The following is a 20,022-nucleotide window of genomic DNA, read 5'->3' as shown; positions in this document are numbered from 1 at the left end:
AAAAATTTAAAGACTATCTTGTCTCCAGTGCAACGAGGGTCAGAGAAGCTGCGTCGGACATTACAAAAATCTTAATTTAAATACTGCTCTAATGGATGTTGTGTCGAGATGTATATTGCAGTATGGTCCAAATGTATATTATTTAAATACAAATTTTTGGTAATGGATTATTATTGATATGAATCGTAGTGGTATGTCAGGCATGTGTTCATTTGAATTGTCATATTCTTTTTGTAATTGGTGTTGATAAATGAACTTTTAATAAATTGTTGGGATTCTTTCCCTATTTTAAACCACTGACAGCATGTATGTGAATGTGTTGGATGAACTTTTGATACAAATGACATTTGAAGTGAATATCGTAAACAGGCCAAGACTAAACAGAATTAGCGACATATTTTCCTAGTGAAACATTATTTTGGTTCATTACTTGGATGGAGGCAGATCTGAATGCGAGCTTGCAGTCATTGTAGAGGGTTTCAGTGGACGAAATGATTGGAGAAGTCCTGCATACGTCACCAGAGAGAAGTCTGTCGTTTCACTGAAAGATAGAGTCATGGCATTTTGATTAACTACAAGGTCAAAACAAATGTTAAAAAATTAATCAGTCAAGAGATCAATAATAGCAGTTAGAAAATAGATCTTAAACATGCAAGAACATTCGCAAAACACTTTCTGAACAAATTACTCAACGATAAAATAAAAGGTAGGGCGGGACTTAATGTTTTTAATCAGAAATTGACTGAATCATGGAAGGTATAGAGCCTCACCTGAATGAGTTTGCAGTCAGTGGTGAAAAAAACAAACAAAAAAAACAATTGGCTCTCAGTTTATATCTGATGTCTTTAACTACTGTGTACTTGGCCCAAAAAATATATATATTTTTGTACTTTTTGTGTTCATGTTGTATTGCAAAACACTTTTGCTGCTATTGAGGTGGGATAGAGGTAAGGTGATGGACAGGTTGTGGTATGATTAGGTTTCCCAACCATGTTCATAACAGTAATTTTGCAAACTCTTCCTAATCAAACACACCGGATTCAACTCATCAGCTCATTAGTAGAGACTCCAACACCTGAAATGGACGAGTCAGATGCGACCGATATCCAAAATGTGTCCAAGAACAGGGTTGGGAAACACTGGGTTAAGGGGAGCGTCAACAGTGTAATTACAGATATAATTTAATTCTGGTATGTCATAATACAAGTACAATGTAGAACACGTATTTACACAATAAGTGCATTGTACCAATTTTTTTATTTAAATGTTAGTACATGGTAGTTAAAGACACCAAAAATTGTCTCAGGAATCAGACCATATTTATTTGATCCTTTACTTGCTGGTAATTATGTCCTTACATATTGGCAAAATGTAAGGACATATGATTAACGTTAACCAATAGCCCATGTGGCCAGCCAAATAAAGCTGATTCATTGTGATGGAAGATCATCAAGACTGTTTTTTGTAAATTTTGCACAATATGAAAGTGTATTCAAGTTGACTTTTACATTCATTCATGTAAAACAAACATCAAAGAAAGTCACGTCAGAAGTATAATTAGGAACTTTATTCTTTTACAAAAGTACAAATTTAATAGAGATGAGCACTTTTTTCCAAACCAACCAAACATTCAAAAATTGTTAAATTTAGCAAAAATAGAAATTCTAATAGATATGTTTTTTAGACAAAAGACAATCCCTTGATCAACAATACTGTTTGTCCAAACGTCAGCACAAACAATACAAATTAAAACCAATCTGAGTGATGGAAAAAGATTTTGCTTCAGATCTCAAAGGAATCATTGCACGCGACATGAACGTTGACCGTCTCCCAACATACATCTGTACAAGGCCAAAAGGTACATGTCAAACAATGCCATTTCCTCTCCTACTGCATGTCATAAAAGGGCAGTTTAACAAATATTCGCTATTTGAGACAAAATAATGCCCGATGACAGATACTAAATTTATTGTGAAATTTAATTTCATACACAAAAGTACAGGATCCAAAATGCAACATTAGTATTTTAAAATCATTACTGCAGTCTGTGAAAACCACCCTATTTTGAACGTATTTTTTAAAAAAAAGGGTCAAATTAACAATACGTACAACCTGCCATTTCTCCACAAATAAGTTACGAGAGATCCTGCTCTAGAATCGTTGTTGAAGCGATGCATATTAGTATTAGCATATTAGATAATTCCATGCCGTGAATTTGATTAAAAAACAATGGTGCCCTAGGAGGGCCACGTAAGGCACCATTTCACAGTATACTTAACACAGACACTAGTGAAACCGTACACACATTTAACTCCACACTGAGTGTGCGAGACAAAACTGTCACTGAATTTCAAAAGACCATCCAATAGGATGAAAGACAGTCAGTGTTTTACAACACAGAGTTTCTTCATTTTGCATAAATCTGTAACAAAAAAATCCCCCCAAAACATCCACACGTTTCCTCAGAGACTTAAAGATGAGCTACTTATAAGTTACTAAAAATACTCCCGACTCGTTAGACCTCTAAAAATTTGCATTCACGTTTCCAGTGTCTCTATTGCAAACGAGGCTTTCGGTTAAAAACAAGTCCAGCCGCTATTTATATAAAACAAATCTCAATCTCTATCCTGAAACGTAAAACCAGTCTGAGTTCAAGTTAATGAATAAAAAGATCAACATTGCTCAAAATGATGGCTCATTAATCCAAAACAAAGGGGAAATAAAACCATAAAGGGGTCACCCAAAGGGGATAATCACATGGTGTCCACAGCCGCCGGCTTACGTGCTTTTCCAGAACCTTCTCATCTCCAGAACGGCCACGTTTAGAAGTTTCACAGCAACACGCTCGTACTGATCAAAGAGTTCATGCCACAGGTGAGTCTGAAGGCACAAACCGGAGACGAATGTGGAGAAGGAGAGGAAGACTTGAACGTATTACTGAGAGTCAAGCAGGTGGAGTACCATTAGGGTGGATGATCTCATCCATCTCACTGGATCAGTGCTACTTCAGAAGGGCCTTGTAGAGCAGCATGGACCTGGCTGTGGTTCGCTCCTGCTCCATGCAGAAGATCAAGTCCCTGAGGTTGACCCGGGTGATGCGCTGACGGGTCTGCCGGACTGAAGACGTGGAGGATGAGGTAGAACCGGTCGCTGCTCCAGAGGAGCCCGCAGGAGGCTGAATGGGAATGATGAAAGAATTCATTAGGTCATTGTCATGGGTTGATAAACGTTTGCCAAGGCTGTGATTGGTGATGATAAATGGTTCCTACGTTAAGTAGGCTGTTACATTTTTATTTAACCATAAACAGCCCACAGTTAGACAAACATACTTCTTAAAAAAAAAACAAAAAAAAAAAACAAGTGGTTAATTTTAATAAATGACAAAACATTTATAACATTCATAAGATCTGTCTTTGCTGTTGCCAACATTTTACTGTATAAAATCTCAGCTCTGCTATTACCCTCTCACGACTAATAGCATAACATTATTTTTTTAAATATAATAATAATACAAATTTTAAAACAAATTTGAATTCTCAAAGATTGGATTAGGTCGGATTATTGTGCTTTTAATTTGAAACCATAAAAAAAATTAATTCAATATTTATTATTTATTCTCAAAGATCGGACTGAAAGATTGTTTTGTTACATTTAAATAGTAAAAAAAAAAAAAACATTTTCATTATTCTCAAATATTAGGTCAAATTATTTTGTGGTCATGTTTAACTTAAAATAATAAAAAAAGAAATAATTATATAAAAATCTACTATTGGATTAAGTTAGATTGCTTTGTATTTAATTTAAAATAGTAAAAAAAAATATACATTCCCAAAGATTCAACTGGGTCAGATTGTTATGTCTAACTTAAGAGTAAAAGGAAATAAAATGAAATAAATATTTTTTATTCTCAAAGATTCGATTAGGTCAGATTGTTTTGTGTTAAATTTAAAATGGTAACAAGACAAAAAAAAATTAGGCCAAAAGGTTTGGGTTTATTTAAAATAGTCCAAAATAATTAAATCAAATCAAATGCAAAATTGAACTTAAGTCTTTGTGCTACCTAAATCTGAGCCGAACCAGTCTGGCCTTGATTTTCAAATCTTTTTTTTTTTTTTTTTTGCAGTAAAGACCTTGCAGTCATCAAAGATCCTTTGGTTTTGTGCTTTTGTGTGTTTGTCAGCACACCTGCACAACATGTGATCATCTGTTCTCAGCTCGAGGCTAGAGAACCACACCTCATGCCCCGGGCAGCAGACTTTTGATCTCAACTACAGTATCTCAAAGCAGTTCCTCTTCAGATTTGACTCAAACAAATGTGAGTGGGAAAGAATGAGATCACAGCCACACTCTTACGAAAAACAAAGATCATTCAAATAAAATCTAGGCTTATATATTACTAGTCAAGACGATGAAACAGAGGGCTAACGACCAGCTTTCTCAACATTACGATTATTTACGTAGTCCACCTTGAGGGGAAAGACCTTACAACCAATTTCCTGGAGGAGTGAGGAAGATCGCATGTGTATCGTATTCATCAGCCGTACAGGGGGTCAAATACTGTGACATCACTCGGTTAGGGTCTCCAGCCTTCACTGAATACTAAGTGTACGTGAGAAGGTGTAAGATGGCCTCTGGGCACAAAACACACACCACACCCTACAGAAACAACATGCAGCTTTGTGGGATCTATATCACCCTCATACATGCTACACACCCTGAATGATTCCAACTCTCACACACACCCAGGGCTGGCAAAGGACACGACATGTTTACGCTGGCAGGTCGGTGCGTGGTCTTGTACGCCGTTTAATGTTTAATTGTTATGAGCACTTTAAAGAAAGAATGAAACGCAAAACTAAAATCAGAGTTTACTGCCAAAATTTTCAGTGATTAACCACACCCAGAAGAGACTGTTCCAGGAAGTTAAGGACACGATCAAGTGATAGTGTTACACATCGCACGCACTTAAATAAACATGAAATCAATGCCGAGCATTGGATGCCGTATGTGTGTGTGGAGAAACGTAATTTAAAAATGTCATAAAACAGTCAGCAAACACTTATGAATGAGGTCTTCAACACAGACCCACTGTACTTGATTTCAAATTAATAGGTCGACGACATCTTATTTATTCAAACATTTGATTCTTACATGCAACGACTTGAATGCTATTTTTGAATTAAGATTAATTTCATATTTTTTAAAGCAGGCATAAAAGTAAAACAAAAGGAAAAGCTATAATTTGGCTAAATTACTTTTTTTTTTAAATATTAAATTACATACATTTTGCAGGTGGTACACCTAAATAATGCTATTGTTGGTAAATTATTAAAATTGTTTTAATAGCTTAATAGAAATATAAAAAAAAAATTAAAAAGTGAAAAATAAACAAATATTTTAAAAATAATTAGGATCTGTAGACATTATGCATGTTGTCAGGAAAATGTTATTACTTTACATGGCAGTTACAAGTGACATTTTTATCATTGACCTGAAACTTTTGTGAAAATTGTATAAAAGTTTTTCAAAACCATAATGAATACAAAGAGTTCATTTCTAAGAACTACATTTTTATCGTTGACCCATAATAAAATATTTACAAAAAGTAAAACATATCTCAGAAAAAAATCATTTTTTAAAATAAAAATCTAATATGTAATCACCTAAACTCTAGCCTTTAGTAAGATACAGTTTTACTTGCTCAACTCAATACTGCAGTACAGGAAGACTGCGTTTCACAGTTAGCATGTGTGGGTGAACACGCTCAGGGCATTTTGCCACTATCCTAGTGGTGCGTTAGAGATGGAGCTTGTTAAGCCTGCATAAATGTGTAAAGATATGGATGAATATATTACAGATGTGAGCATTAACATGCCCCAGGCACTGAGAGAAATGTATTTTTTAAACCACATTAGCTGTGGAGTGGAATGTGTAGGGTGCACAAGCTATCTTTTCGAGTGTCATTAGGGTTAAAGTGTGTTGTAAACCCTTGAGTTGTGTTTGTGCGTGTTCACTGTGTGTAGGACAGCAAACACCTCCAGAGGAACTGACTCCAAACCCTGAAGAGATGAGGCAGCTTACACTTGTAGGTCTCTGAAAGCCATGAATTGAGCAGAAAAGCATGAAACGTATCCTTCAACCAGATGTAAAGGTCTTAAAATCTTCAAAACATGTACAACTCATGCAAGAAGCAGCTCTGCTCCGAAGCTACCCAAGAATTGAGAAGCCCTTCAACTCAAAGTGACCAAACCACCACAGAAAAAACCCTCTCCAGACAAAATGGAGAGAAAAAACCTTATTACTCCACCTTATTCCTCCAAACGACTGTGAGCACTTCTGGCCTCTAAAGGTTAGAGAGTGCCTGAGGGTTCTGTGTGTCTCCAGCGTTTGGGGAAATGACTCGCCTTGCCTCTGCACGAACACAGCCCAGTCTTTGCAGAACTGCCGCCCGGGGCTACACAACCCTGCTCCACTTCACTTTAACCCTATACTATCCGGCTTTTTGATGGCAGTCTTTTACTTTGATCCAGAACCATCTAACCTTGTGCAATTACAAAACTATGAGGGACATGGTTGGGCTTCAAAACAGGCCGCTTTAACCGCAATGTCTTCCTCAAAGAAGATGCAGAGTAAAAAATAAAGTCTAAAAAATAAAGATTCTTTATTGGCATTGATGAATCTATGAAGAACCTTTAACATCCATTAAAGGTCCCGTTGCATGCGATTTCATGTTTCAAACTTTAGTTAATGTGTAATGTTGCTGTTAGAGCATAAATAATATCTGTAAAATTATAAAGCTCAAAGTTCAATGCCAAGCGAGATATTTTATTTAACAGAAGTTGACTACAAAAAACGTCTCGATTGGACTACACCCCTCTACATCCTGCATTAGTGACATCACCAGAACCGTTTCTTGACTAACCTCCGCCCACAGGAATGCTCCCTCAACTCTACTGGCTACTTGCGCACTTCTTATAACTTAGGCTACTGTGTTTACTCAGCTCTTACGGTGATTTTCTGAAGTAAAACTGACGCTTCATCTTTTGTGTGATGTACAATAAACTTTATTAAACTCATCAGTACATGTTTGATCATCATTCAGACAGCAGACTTGTAGGCTATTAATAAATAATGGATACACAGCCTACAAGCAGATGACAAATACGTTATAATAACCGTAATTAAACTACTAAACCATACCGGTTTCATCTCTATACAGCAATCTGACTCTGTAGGCATTATTGTCCGACTCGAAATGAACGCCGTTACTGAGAGTTTCTGATATTATCATCATTCCGTGAGATGAATTTTTCCTGACAGACTGAGCGCGAGCTCATGAAGCTCCGCCCCCTGTGTCGTCCAGCAGCACCTCATTTGCATTTAAAGGGGACACACTGAAACGGCTCGTTTTTCTGAGCCCCAAAAAATGTCAATTTAAACATGCTGTAAAAAATTATCTGTTGGGTATTTTGAGCTAAAACTTCACATACACACTCTGGGGACATCAGAGACTTATTTTACATCTTGTGAAAAGGGGCATAGAACGGGACCTTTAAAAAAAAAAAAAAAAAAAAAAAAAAAAAAAGGCTCTTTATAGTGGAAAAAGGTTCTTTAGATTATCAAGATGTTCTTCACACTAAGAAAAAAAATTGTTCTTTTAAGACCTGTTCACAAAAAGGTTCTTTGGAGAAGCAAAAAGTTTGCATGGCAAAACCCCCTTTCGGAACCTATATTGTTAAGAGTGTAAGAAGGTTCTACGAAAGCTGCTAAGACCATGGTCACTTTTCCAGCACATTTATGACAATTCTAGTTTGTGGTTCGGTGTGTATTATCCATGGATTAAATCTGTAAAGTAGTTGACACTACACATAATTAAAAAGTCTTGCTGTGGGGAAGGGGATTTTCTAATTAGTGAAATAGTGGCAAAGCTGCAGTTCCTGTGCCTCCAGTGAAGTTGAGGAGCTGAGGGGCAGAGCTGGGATAAAATCCAGGCCTGCGGCCCCAACCATAACAAGAGCATGTAAGGTTTTGTGGTGCTCCATCATTACCTCACCACACAATTAAGTACAGACACAACAAAGTCCAACTGGTGAAGATACTAAACCCTTAAATCTACCCTGAATCCAACACACCATCAAATTAAAATCCTTAAATCAAACAGATGTTTTATTTCCTTCATCCTTTACTAAAAATTTAATTGAGAGCCACTAATGGAATAGTTCAAATTAGATCCTCTAAAGAAAACTTGCTATAGCCTTTCAATAGTGTTTTGAGTGGTTTTAGCATGTTGCTATACAGTTGTTAAGGGGTTATTTTAGCATGTTGCAATGTGGTTGCTAAAAAAAACAAAACACCCATTTAACCCTAGAAACACCCTAGCAACCACATAACATGCTAGTTTTTCTAGATGTTTTTATTAGCATGTTGCTATGTGTTGTTAAAGCCTACCCAAATAACACTAGAAACACTAACAACCACATAACATGCTATTTTTTCTAGATATTTTTTAGCATGTTGCTATGCTGTTGGTAAAACTCTAGAAACACCCTAACAACCGCATAACAAGCTAGCTGTTTTGAGTTTTTGTTATTACCATGTTATGTGGTTGTTGGGGTATTCTGGGTGGTTGCTATGTTGTTTCTAGGGCATTCTTAGTGGTAGCTGATCACATTATCGATTAAAAGAACCCACCCCAAGTCTATAGTCTCTAGATATGGCACAGGTTCTAGTCAATGGACTAGATATCTATTACTAGCATTTTTCAATATACGAAGCTCTCAAATCTGCCATAATCATTGCTAATAACACCAAAAGGGAAAGTCTTTTCAGTAAACCAAAATTGCAGCATGTATGCCAAACACTTGGATCAGATATGAATGTCAGAAGATGCCACATACTGTGATTCATCCTGTAGGAGCTGACATCTCCAGACCTCTCCCTATCTGTTTTTTCAGGATTAAGCATAATTTAAGTGTCTATTTTGACACTCTGACAATGTACGTCTCTCAAATTTGTGTGGTAAATATTCACGGTGCAAATTCACAACTATTCTGCACACATTTTAGAAACAGCATATCCCTTTCTCGCCCTGTTTCACTCTCTCAGCACAAAGAACCGGGATGCTTCAGGCAGCACTTGCGGGAGAACGAACATTCTGCCTACATCTGCCTGCAATTCAAACAGCTCTCCCACATTGTGTTGCCTGTATAAAAAAAAAGAGCACTTGTCAACAGCTTACATGGCTACAAGGTACACATTAAGCCTGAGGGCGATGCTATACAAAACACACGAAGTAGCTCAACAAAGATTGTGGCATGATGGTCTTTAAAACACTCTTTAGTTTGGAGTACAAAAAATGTTCCATTACAGTGGACTGGATGGTTAATGTCTCCACTACTACCGATTTTGTGTCTCAACTTTCAAAATAAGCTGATTTAACAAACATTGTTGCGGTTACATTCCGAATGGCGAAATGCACGCCTACTGTGTTTCAATCCAGAATAAACACAATGTATAAAGAGTAATAGCATGAGCTGTAATGGTAGCTGAACAGCTTGAGGGAATCAGGAGGGTAAGCCAAGATGGTGCCAATACCCCTCTGGCTTCTACATACACAGAGGGTCATTGCGGTAATATGAAACAGATTATTTACACAACCAACCAGAGATCTCTGGCAGTGGGGGAGAAAGAAAAAAAATTAAGGGCAGGAAATCTAAGAATGTATATAACCATTTAGATTTACTCTTTAAGCTGTCGACAAATAGAGCGGAAATAGATCTGCACTCTTTCTTTTTTTCTCTTAAATGCAACAATACTAATATAAATATGAAGAAATTAATAACCACAATGTACATAACAATTGCGGAACAAATCTATATAAATCGACAAAATCAACATTTCCTCAACTGGTATAAACATTTACAACCACAATGTGTATACTGAGGAAACATACGCCCTTGGTCAATCTAAAATATTATGATAATAAAAAAATATCACACGATTTACATAAATTTGACAACCATTTTGTTTTTATTTTTTATAGCATCAACAAATAAATGCTCTTGAATCCCTTAATAAGAGTGCTTTGCGACTGACTGTTCTGGTTAATAACTCCAGAAAGGTGTTTACATTTAAGATTTAGATACAAACCGCTTAAAACGCAGATAGAGATCAGTCTGTGTGACTTGTGAAAGGTTGTAACTTGTTCCAACTGATGAAATGCAGTGCGAATAAACTAAACGCAAGGAAGGACATGGCGGATCGGGAAGGAAAGCGATAAAGAGAGAGAGGGAACGAAAGAGAGAAAGGAGAGAAATGTGTAGAGTACGACTTGAATTTAATATTTCATGATTGCCTGAAGGATTTTTCACAGATCAATGTGACTCTGTACCCAAGCCAGTGTCAGCCAGAGAGCGTCAGGAGAAAGCAAAAGAGCGAAAGAGAGAAAGTGAAAACAGTTGAAAATATGAGATATATAGAGAAAGACAGAGAAAAGAGTTAAGGAGGACAAGCATAAAAAATTTACGCCCAAAAAAAAAAAAAAAAAAAACGAGAAAGAAAGTGACAGTAAAAGAAATATTTGGCTCATCGGTTCAGGAGACTGCTAGTCTTCTAAACACCAGTGTGTGTTTGCTCCATGAGACATACACCCTCCACTGCCTCTGTGCCGTGGGCTTCGCCAGAGGCACACATTACCTCCGTTAATGGGTTTCCATTTGAGCAGCAGAAAGGAAGCCAATAACCTATCCACACTAATGGATTAGTCTACATGTAGGCAACCTCTGCAGCTAATCTTGGACCAACTGTTTTCTTTCACAAAATAAAAAGGAACAAATGGATGTCAACATATGTGGGTACAAAAGTAAAATTCTTGAAAAAAAAAAGAGGGTCTCAACAGCTATATCAGGCCAATAAATCCAAAAGAGTCTCCCACTGTTCTGATTTGTGTAACTAAAGCCAACTTTTCACAAAACTCTTGCAGTTGGAGGGAACACTCACCAAGTTGTCCTTCCATGGCTATCATGAACCAATAAACTTACAATTTTAATTAGCAAAGATTAACAAGGGAGGTAATTAATTTCTGAGATGGGCATCTTAAAAGCGCCAAAGGCTTGACTTTGTTGACGGAGCCGAATGCTTTTTCATTGATGTGGGCAAAATAGAGGGGCATCATTATAAGCTAGCGAAAAGCATGCACTTGCATTCTAAAAGAGTTGATGGCTGGAAACGTTCCTCTTTGGGGTCTATTGTGCTGTTTTTGCTGGAACTGAATTTAGAGCACCTTATTCATTTTACCAAATAGCCCACAAAAACTTTATTAGCCATAACAGGTAAAAAAAGACTAAAAGGTGCAACGCTAAGAGTGACTACACAAACAAGATGATCACAATCCAAGCAACAAAGAACAGCAAGTAGTAACAGTACTCTGAGACACGCTGAACATGGACTGGTCATGAAAGCTGAAACATATGGTTGGGCTGCCATTCGGTAATTGCAAAAATGGCGACAAATGATGCTTAAATTGGAGCAAGAACACCACACAAACCCCAGAGCAAAGGAAAAAAGGTAATGTTCTGAAGAACCATGTTTCTTCTTTTCTCCTACATCCAGATAGGTATATGGTTTGATGATATGTTTTAAGCCAAGATAAGGTCAAATGCATTTGTGGTTCTCAATCTGAGCATCATCAAACCCAAACCATCATGTGAAGTTCTCAAACACACAGTAGGAATGGAAAATTCCATCTCCTTCATCCTTCATGGCACTTTTCTCATGGAGAATGATGCAATATTCCACTCCTCACACATCAAGACTTTTATAACAGTATTCCAAGAAGGACTGAAAATATTCTGGAGGCCCTGCTCTTCATTTGATCATAGCTAAATATTTTGTCAACTCCCTGTACAGACAACACAGGGCTCCAGACTAACTTTTTTTATTAGGAGCGCTGTAGCCCCTGACTTAAAATTTTAGGAGCGCAAGCAGAAAATTTAGGGGCACACCTTCACATTTTCCCCATAAATAACTATTACAGACAAATGCTTTGATAATAAATAGATTAAGCGTACAGAAATTATGGTGCAGTTTTATTTTAAGATCACAGGGCTCCAGACTAACATCTGAGGGCCGCGGCTCTAAGTTCTACAGAAAGTATTTGGTAGCACTGTGGGATGACAAAGCACTGAGCTAAATTTGAGGTGTATAGATAAAGTTAAATTTAATTATTATCCTTCATAATGTCTTAATATTATTTCAAAAGCAAAATGAGTGACAAAATAGATATTAGGGAGTGAAAATAGCCAATAAGCACCCTCAGCAGCTGTTTACAATGGTAATTTAGTCTTCTTTTTTTTAAAAAAAATAAGTGTGAGTTTTCCTACTTCTTGAAACTTTCAGTTTTATAAATAGAGACAATCTTTAAAGGATGAACAAAAATGTTTTGGTCGACACATAAAAAAAATATATATATATTTTAATAGGATATAGTTTTGAAGTGCTGTAAAAAGATGTGTAGGCTACTTTCATAACCACAGTATACCATAGTTATAGTTATGTCTGGTTCAGAATACGCAATTTTTTTGTCTGTTACTATAGTCAATGTATCAGATTACACGATTTCGAGTCTCGACTCCTAAAAATCTTGTCATGTCCTGGACAAGAAACATTGTCAGACTACACATTGCTTTACGACCAGTCATCTCGAGCCGTCTCACACACATATTCACTCGCACATGTACACACGCACGCACACACTCTCTCACTCTCTCTCGCTCGCTCACTCACTCACTCACTTGCGCGCGCGCGCGCACACACACACACACACTCATTCACTCGGAACCCTTCATGGAGGACCGTTAAAAAAAATAATTGTTGTGATGTCGTAAACAAAGCATCGCAGACGCGACGTCGGTTGTCGCCCACTATGAACGAGATGAAATTTACTGGTCGCACATGTGCGACTGGATGTAAAATTTAGTCGCACACTCTCAAATTTTGGTCGCAAAATGCGACCATTTGGTCGCAGTCTGGAGCCCTGCAACAGTAAGTCCATTAAGTGTTACACATTGCTTGTGTCTTTAAGCAAGATTTCTATTATGTGTGTTGCGGGTCAAAAATGATAAGTGATTAACGTAAAAAGATTAGCATTGTTTATTTATCGAAATTAATCATATAGCAGTAATGCCCAGATCTACAAATAAATATTTCACGCATAAATTAGGGTAATAAAACCACAAAAATATTTGCAACAACATCACTGCAAAATCTGGCTTAAAACAAAAAACAAAAACAAAAACATTATTTCTGACTTTAGTTGAATTTTCTGTAACTAGCCCTCCAATTTAAAATCCTTTTCTGTCTGACACTAGGACTTTTCTGGGTCGATCAAATAAACCCAATTTAACCTCCCTTAATATATTGGATGAAAAAATGCTTGTCAAAGCAGGAACTGATCAATACAAAATTAAGAAAAACAGAACATCACTCTTACAAAGCCCTTACCACTAACAAAGACCTTCCACTTCTTGCAATGATAGCCTGGGGTCAGAAAGAGGCAATTTTTGGCATTATGTTATTCCGCGCAACCCCTACAAACTGATAACAGACTCTTCATGCTCCTTCTTATCATGTCAAAACACATGCAGATAACCCACAGATAGCGCACACAAGACTCATCACATCACCGTGCATAAAAAAAAAAAAAACTGGCACTCCAATCAACCGGCAAAATCTGCCACAGGAAACAAGAGAATCTGTGTGAATTTTATATTAATGAACCAACTTTATACAACGGTAACAAACCACAGAGATAAAGTACAAGGTTAAGGCATGTAGGGGACAGAAATGGGAGCCTACTGGAAACCTGAAAAAAAAAAAAAAGATTCTATGGCTTACGACGGCTTGAAATATGGTGCACAAGTCATACAGACAGTTTGTGGGAAGTTTAACAGTGTCAGTGCCCATTATACAAAACGAGCTCTGGACACTATGCAATCAGGGATGCACTGATATTAAAATTCTATTACTATTTTGTCTAAATACAATTAGAAAACAAAAAATAAAACAAATCAATTGTGAATTCAGGAAAAATTTATATTGATTTTGAAATTTTCTAAAGATTAAAGTCGCAATGAAATGTAAATAGCAAAAAATCTTTTCTTACGTATTGTGACATACATCTGAACAAAACAAATCAACAAATAAAGTAGGATGGGAATTGGTTCTATCCATTAGTTGCTGATTAAATGGAGGCAGATCTGAATGCAAGCTTGCATTTGATTTTTTTTAAAAAGGGATGAGTTTAAGCTGACTAAATGATTGGAGAAGTCTGGCATACTTCGAGAAATCTGTCATAATTAGAGAACATGTATAGAGAGAGATCTGTCATTACTTCCAGAAACAACAATTTAGGATCAAGAATTACAAGGTCAAAATTGAAAATAAGAATTTAGTATATATATAAATCGCTGATCTATTGTGCATCCCTATATGCAGTTTGTCTTTGTTGCAGAATAGAAAGTCATACAGGTTTAGAACAACATGAAGCGGCGTAAATTATGACGATGTTATATTTTGAATGAACGGTCCCTTTAATGACACATTCAGAACAACCACACTCTCAGTTCAATGACTGGTAATGTTTAAACTTTAGACCGCTGCTGCAAAAAGCTATGCTTTGGTAGTGCTCATTACTGGCTACACATTTCAATCTGCCTTTGGTATTCCATGTCTGCCCCCACGTCCCCCTCCCTCCCCCCATTCAGTCTCTGCCCTCTGGCCGATCTGGCAGAGGGGGAGATTTTAATTGTGGCTATAGAACTCTGCACGGTTCTTTGCCTGTGAGCGAGCCCTCACTTCAGTGAGTGAGAGCTTGCTTTAGTGATATTGGGTCCAGTCCATCCCTTCAGGCTGCTTTTAATGGCCCTCTCCTCTCTTTCATAGCCGGGGCTGAGATTGTTTTCCATGTGATGCCTGTTAATTCTGCTGCAGGGAAGGGCAACCGTATATTCATTCTCCTTTTCTGTACGAGAGATACATTTCTTCTTGCTTTTCGTCTCCATTTTTCCTTCTCACAATACTCGCTTTTCTTGACTTGAACCGAAAGTTAGAGCCATCATGTTACGGAATGCATGCGGGCTGAGAATTTGCTTGTGGTTAGTGGCCGCCAAGAATCATGGTGATCTTGGGAAAAAAAAATAATAATAGCAGTAATAATATAAGATGTGCACAGACACAATAAGAAAATGTTTGTAGTACTGATCAATGGTGCATTCATATCTTCAATTTGTATTTTTGTTTCAGAGAAGAAAGTCATAAAAGGTTTAGAACACAATAAAGGTGTCTAACACTCACTTTTCACAAACCGAACTGAAAGTTAAAGCCAACGTTACACTTACGAAACTCATGCGGGGCGAGAAGTTGCTCACGGTTAGTTTTGCGTCAAGAATTATGTTGATCTTCAAAAAAATTTAAATAATGGTTCAAGAAGTGCACCAGATAATATGAAAACATCTTCTCTTCCTCTTTTTCCACATGGATTGTTTCTCAATCTGTCATCCTCTTCATCCCCCTGGCCTCAGGACTGAGATGAACATGTTAATATGGGCTGCCCATGTTAGGACAGCTCAACTCTGAACCCTCATGTGTGATCTGCCCCCAGGCTCAGTCTGGTATGCAGGCCCACAGGAACTCAGCGGCCTTTATTACAGCGTGCCCTAAAACTCGCCCTTCAGAAACGTCCTCATCACCTGCCCTTGTGACTAATCTACCCTCGAGCAGTCCTGCAGGCCTGCCCTCTGGCCTAAATGCTTCATCAACCCAAAGACAGACGGAATAGCAATTAAACAACAAACCGCCTCAAGGGCGTTGAGGCCAGACAAAGGCCAAGCAGAAAACTGTGCCCTTTCCTCAACCGCTGCAAACAAGAACTTGAGTATTTTATCACTATGTCCCCTACAAAGTTCCCCGCAGAACGACACCACATGAAGCTCGCAGAGAACGAACAGGGAGCAAGGACGAGGTATTTTGCTGTCAGGACACGAGGGTGGGGGAAGAATGAGTGGAGCCATAATGACATGGCTGCCTCCTGCTCCGGGCCATGCTGCCCTTCAGGCACATTGCTGTGATGAAATCTCTGACTGGACCCTTCAGAGCAAGCCCAGCCACGGACCTCTGGGCGAGGACCGACCCCTTTAGAAAAGTCATATTCACTTTGCTCCACACTGAGGCAGTGTGTGCCCGAGTTTCTGCGCACATGTTGGGGGAGGCACTGCCGAAGGCAGCGTTGAGTTGGATGTGAAAGACAGAAATGATGGGATGAAAACAAAGAGAGAAGACATCTACTTGCCTTCATTCTGGACACATTGGACGCAAACGCTCTTACCTGTGACACCAAAAAAGGCATCTGGGAAAGTATGAAGTTGTGTAATCAAAGTTAGGTTCTGTTTGCTGATCTGTTTTGGTTATGCTTTATGTGGGTGGATGAAGGTAATCCATAGTGAAAGAGGTCAGCAGTGCATTCATAGAGCAGAAATAATGCTTTTATTTGGTTATTTATGCTCTCCATAAAGGGACATTTAGTGCCCTCCACAGCAGCAGATTGTTCCAATGCAAGAAAAGAGAAGATCTAAAACATGTGGCGGGTCATTAGAAGGCAGCCCCTACTGTTAATGTTAATAGTGGTAATGATCGTTTATGTGCAATATCGTCTGGCACATCTCTTATTGATAATTTGCCATGGGCTGCAGCATGTGAAGTCACACTATTTACATAGAACTGGAATGACACTTGCATGATTTACTAAATTAGCACAAATAAGCTTTGCCCAAGCAAAAAAGCGAATAAGCATATCTCTGGTTGGGGCATTTATTATGGCCATATATTATAAGCTTGTGAGTGCAACAGTCAGATTCACAAAGCAAAAATATTTTTGTTTTACTGTTTTTTTGACAATATTACCAGTGCTTTGTAGTTAATTCGCTCAAAAGACATTTAGTAGATAAGAATACAATCTTGTACAATCTTTATTCCATTTCATGTTACTATTTCATGTTTGTAATATGAACCACATAAGCTGGTTCATTTGGTTTATGGCAAAAGTGTCATTGTTATACTACATTAAAATGCTTTTTAAACATTTGCTGGGTTTAAAGAATTGTGAGAGAAACATATTGCATTTCAGGAGCTGACATGCTTTAATCTACTTAGTATTGGCCCAAATGAACCTTAGTTTGGAGGTCCAAATAAATAAGGGCCCAAGGGTCTTACCTCTGCACCTGCTGAGGCCCCAGGAGAGTCAAGCTTGCGTTTCTTGCGGGGTCCAATGGCAGCAAGGGCTGTAAGGTTGGCATCCCGCTGTCTCATCTGGGCGAGTTCCTGCTGCTGCATCTGAATGGCAAGAACATTCAATCAATATCAACTGCATGAACGGTATATATCAAAACAATTCATGCGAAACAGACATGCATTGTTTAGGTCTGTGAAAAACAAGTCCCCAAATAAGTATTACTGTGTTTCACATTCTTTTACTTGAATTATCATTTTCAAATATTTGTATGCTGTGTATTTTACATTCATTCCAAACTGCCCTGAAGAGCTCTATAGAGCAAATGAAGCTCCGAACATCATGCACAGCTTCAATGCAGCAAATAACTCAGAGCTTTTGCCGTATCTGGGTGCTTAATTCAATTTCTTTTCACGAGGGAATGAGAGAGAAAGTGAGTGAGTGTTTGAGAATGAGAGAGCGAGCGATTTTCAAAAAGCACAGCCCGCAGGTAAAGTCATCTCACCCTAGCAGGCAGTGACAGAGCCAGCCATGCCGGGAGGGGTGGATGAGGAGGGGGGGCAGCGCGTCCTCTGTTCCCCCGCTCGGAGTGAGTGCTGCTGGGCACAGATTGCAGAGAGAGTCCTCACCTCTCCTCACCCTGACACTCACACCACTGCGGCCATGAACTCGCAAAAAAACACTAGCAGCAAGAACGGTTTTGTGTGTCATCGACAGCCCTATTAGAAAGTGCATTCACTGAGCAGCAGTGGCCACAGGAGTTATGAAGTGAAGTGGGGGAAATGTGGGGACTAAACATTAGAGGTGGGGTACAGGATGGATGACGTTCCAAAAAAAGATTCCCATACCAGGAGGACCTGGAAATAGTTTAATTTTGGTAAGTTAAACCTATAAACAAAAGAAAAAAATTATCTAAAATACTGGGCTGTGAATATCTTAAGAGCTAACTAACTGTGATTAATCTTACGATTTTTGTTTGGTTACCATTTTGTTTAATAAAATATGTCTAATATTCATTATATATATATATATATATATATATTATATAAAAGCACACACTATTGTTTTTATTTTAATTTAAAGTGACTTTGTGATGGATAGACTATTGTGATATTAATAATTAAATATATTAGTATATTTTAATTTAATAGGAACAAATTTCTTGTTTTGTTTCAACTGATAAAGGGGTACTTGCCTTTTTGATGGACCTGTGAGAATACACAAGACTATTCAATATTCCAGGAATGAATATCCACAGTCCACTGAGTGACTGATTTTCATTGTGTATGTATATTACTTTTAATTGACTGAATTTGTCACTTGTGCTGCTAAAAACAATTTGTTCAAATAATTGCGCAGACTGCCCCTCCTTTCACAAATACAAACTAAATAACATAATGAAGAGGGAGAAATTGACAAACCGCTAATTCAAGGCAACGTTTACATGCTAATTAAGTCAGGGTTATGCTAATCGGAAGGGAAGTTGTGCACATTGCATGCACACGCATGGATGCCCCGGAGAGAGCGAGCTGACACGTAAACATGCCCAGCGCGACTGCTGCATGTCAGTGATCTGGTGCACTGAACTTTCACCTGACCCTGACAGCTACGGTGAATGTGCCCGAGGACACATAAAAGACGCAGACGGTATGGTGTGTGAATCTATTTGAAGTAATGCGAGGTAAGAAGGCCCTGAATGGACACAATGCAGCCACTCTTGGGGTGTTAAATGGAAGGTTCTAGAAGGACAGGCACTGTTTGGTGTTGCCGCCTGCAGCTAGAGCGCTGACTTGCGTTCATATTCGATTATTTGATGAGGAGTGAAAGGGGAACCTAGTTACGCCATCTGTAATCCAGAGCTCTGTAGCTGCACATAATCACTGTTTAATGACTGACCTCAATCACAAATCCTGCTGCTCAACTTTAAAACGGTTGCACTGTGAATACCGATTGAAGATTCTCCAATTACCTCATTAAAATCAAAAACGCGGTCACACTACAGCTGTGTTTCAGAACGGAACAGTAGCATACTGCTGGCTTACTACACAGTATGTACTTTACACTGCATGTTTTAGTATGTGAAATAAGGATCACGTTACATTACTGTCACATGACCTCACCAATTTCTTTGCATATTCATAGAGTATAAATACTGTAATATAAAGAAAAATTCTCAACCAATGGTGCAAGTTTGGGGCCGGACTATTTGCTTGGACGAGCAATGGCAGACAAAGCGAGTTTCAGAGTGCTAAATGTCTTGTCATCACAGAAATATAAAACATTTATTTAAAAAAATCGGGGCAAATGTATATTCATGACGCTGGAAAAGAAAGCTAAATTCATACTAAGTATTTAGGAGTATTATATATATATATATATATATATATATATATATATATATATATATATATATATGAATAGAAAGTTCAAAAGAACAGCATTTATTTGAAATAGAAATATTTTGTAACATTATAAATGTCTTTACTGCCATATTATTGATCAATTTAATCCATCCTTGTAAAAAAAAGAAAAAAAGTATTAATCTACTTACTATCTTAATCTTACTGACCCCAAAATTTCGAACAGAAATGTATTTAAATATAAAATATATAATAATAAAAACATATCTAATTTTCTTTTGTATATTTGTTATATTACTTTAAGGTGATGTTGACGTGTACTTGCCCAAAAGGCTGAGTTTAGAAACTACTAGTTTTGTCGAATGCCATTTTCTCTCAATT

The 20,022-nt window shown here is 37.7% G+C and overlaps 1 protein-coding gene across 4 annotated transcripts in view; it reads right to left on the bottom strand.

The window, feature by feature from the left end:
* Positions 1–1,547: 1,547 nt before the first annotated feature.
* The window catches only part of LOC308685224 (transcription initiation factor TFIID subunit 4), a gene marked incomplete at its 5' end in the record, with an annotated part of 35,944 nt that continues 17,469 nt past the window's right edge, over positions 1,548–20,022 (bottom strand). For 2 of the 4 annotated variants that reach the window (XM_081356882.1, XM_081356884.1), the window contains 3 exons: positions 1,548–2,880; positions 2,962–3,175; positions 17,266–17,385. In XM_081356882.1, coding sequence (XP_081213008.1) covers positions 3,002–3,175; positions 17,266–17,385 — 294 coding nt within the window. In that variant the 3' untranslated portion in view covers positions 1,548–2,880; positions 2,962–3,001. Of the gene's footprint in view, positions 3,176–17,265; positions 17,386–20,022 lie in introns of all 4 variants that reach the window. The other 2 variants (XM_081356883.1, XM_081356881.1) reach the window with 1 other exon arrangement.

This window comes from Scardinius erythrophthalmus (genome assembly GCF_964197995.2).
Source record: "Scardinius erythrophthalmus genome assembly, chromosome: 24".
Classification (NCBI taxonomy): Eukaryota; Metazoa; Chordata; class Actinopteri; order Cypriniformes; family Leuciscidae; genus Scardinius; species Scardinius erythrophthalmus.
This window is presented reverse-complemented; position numbering and strand designations above follow the sequence as displayed.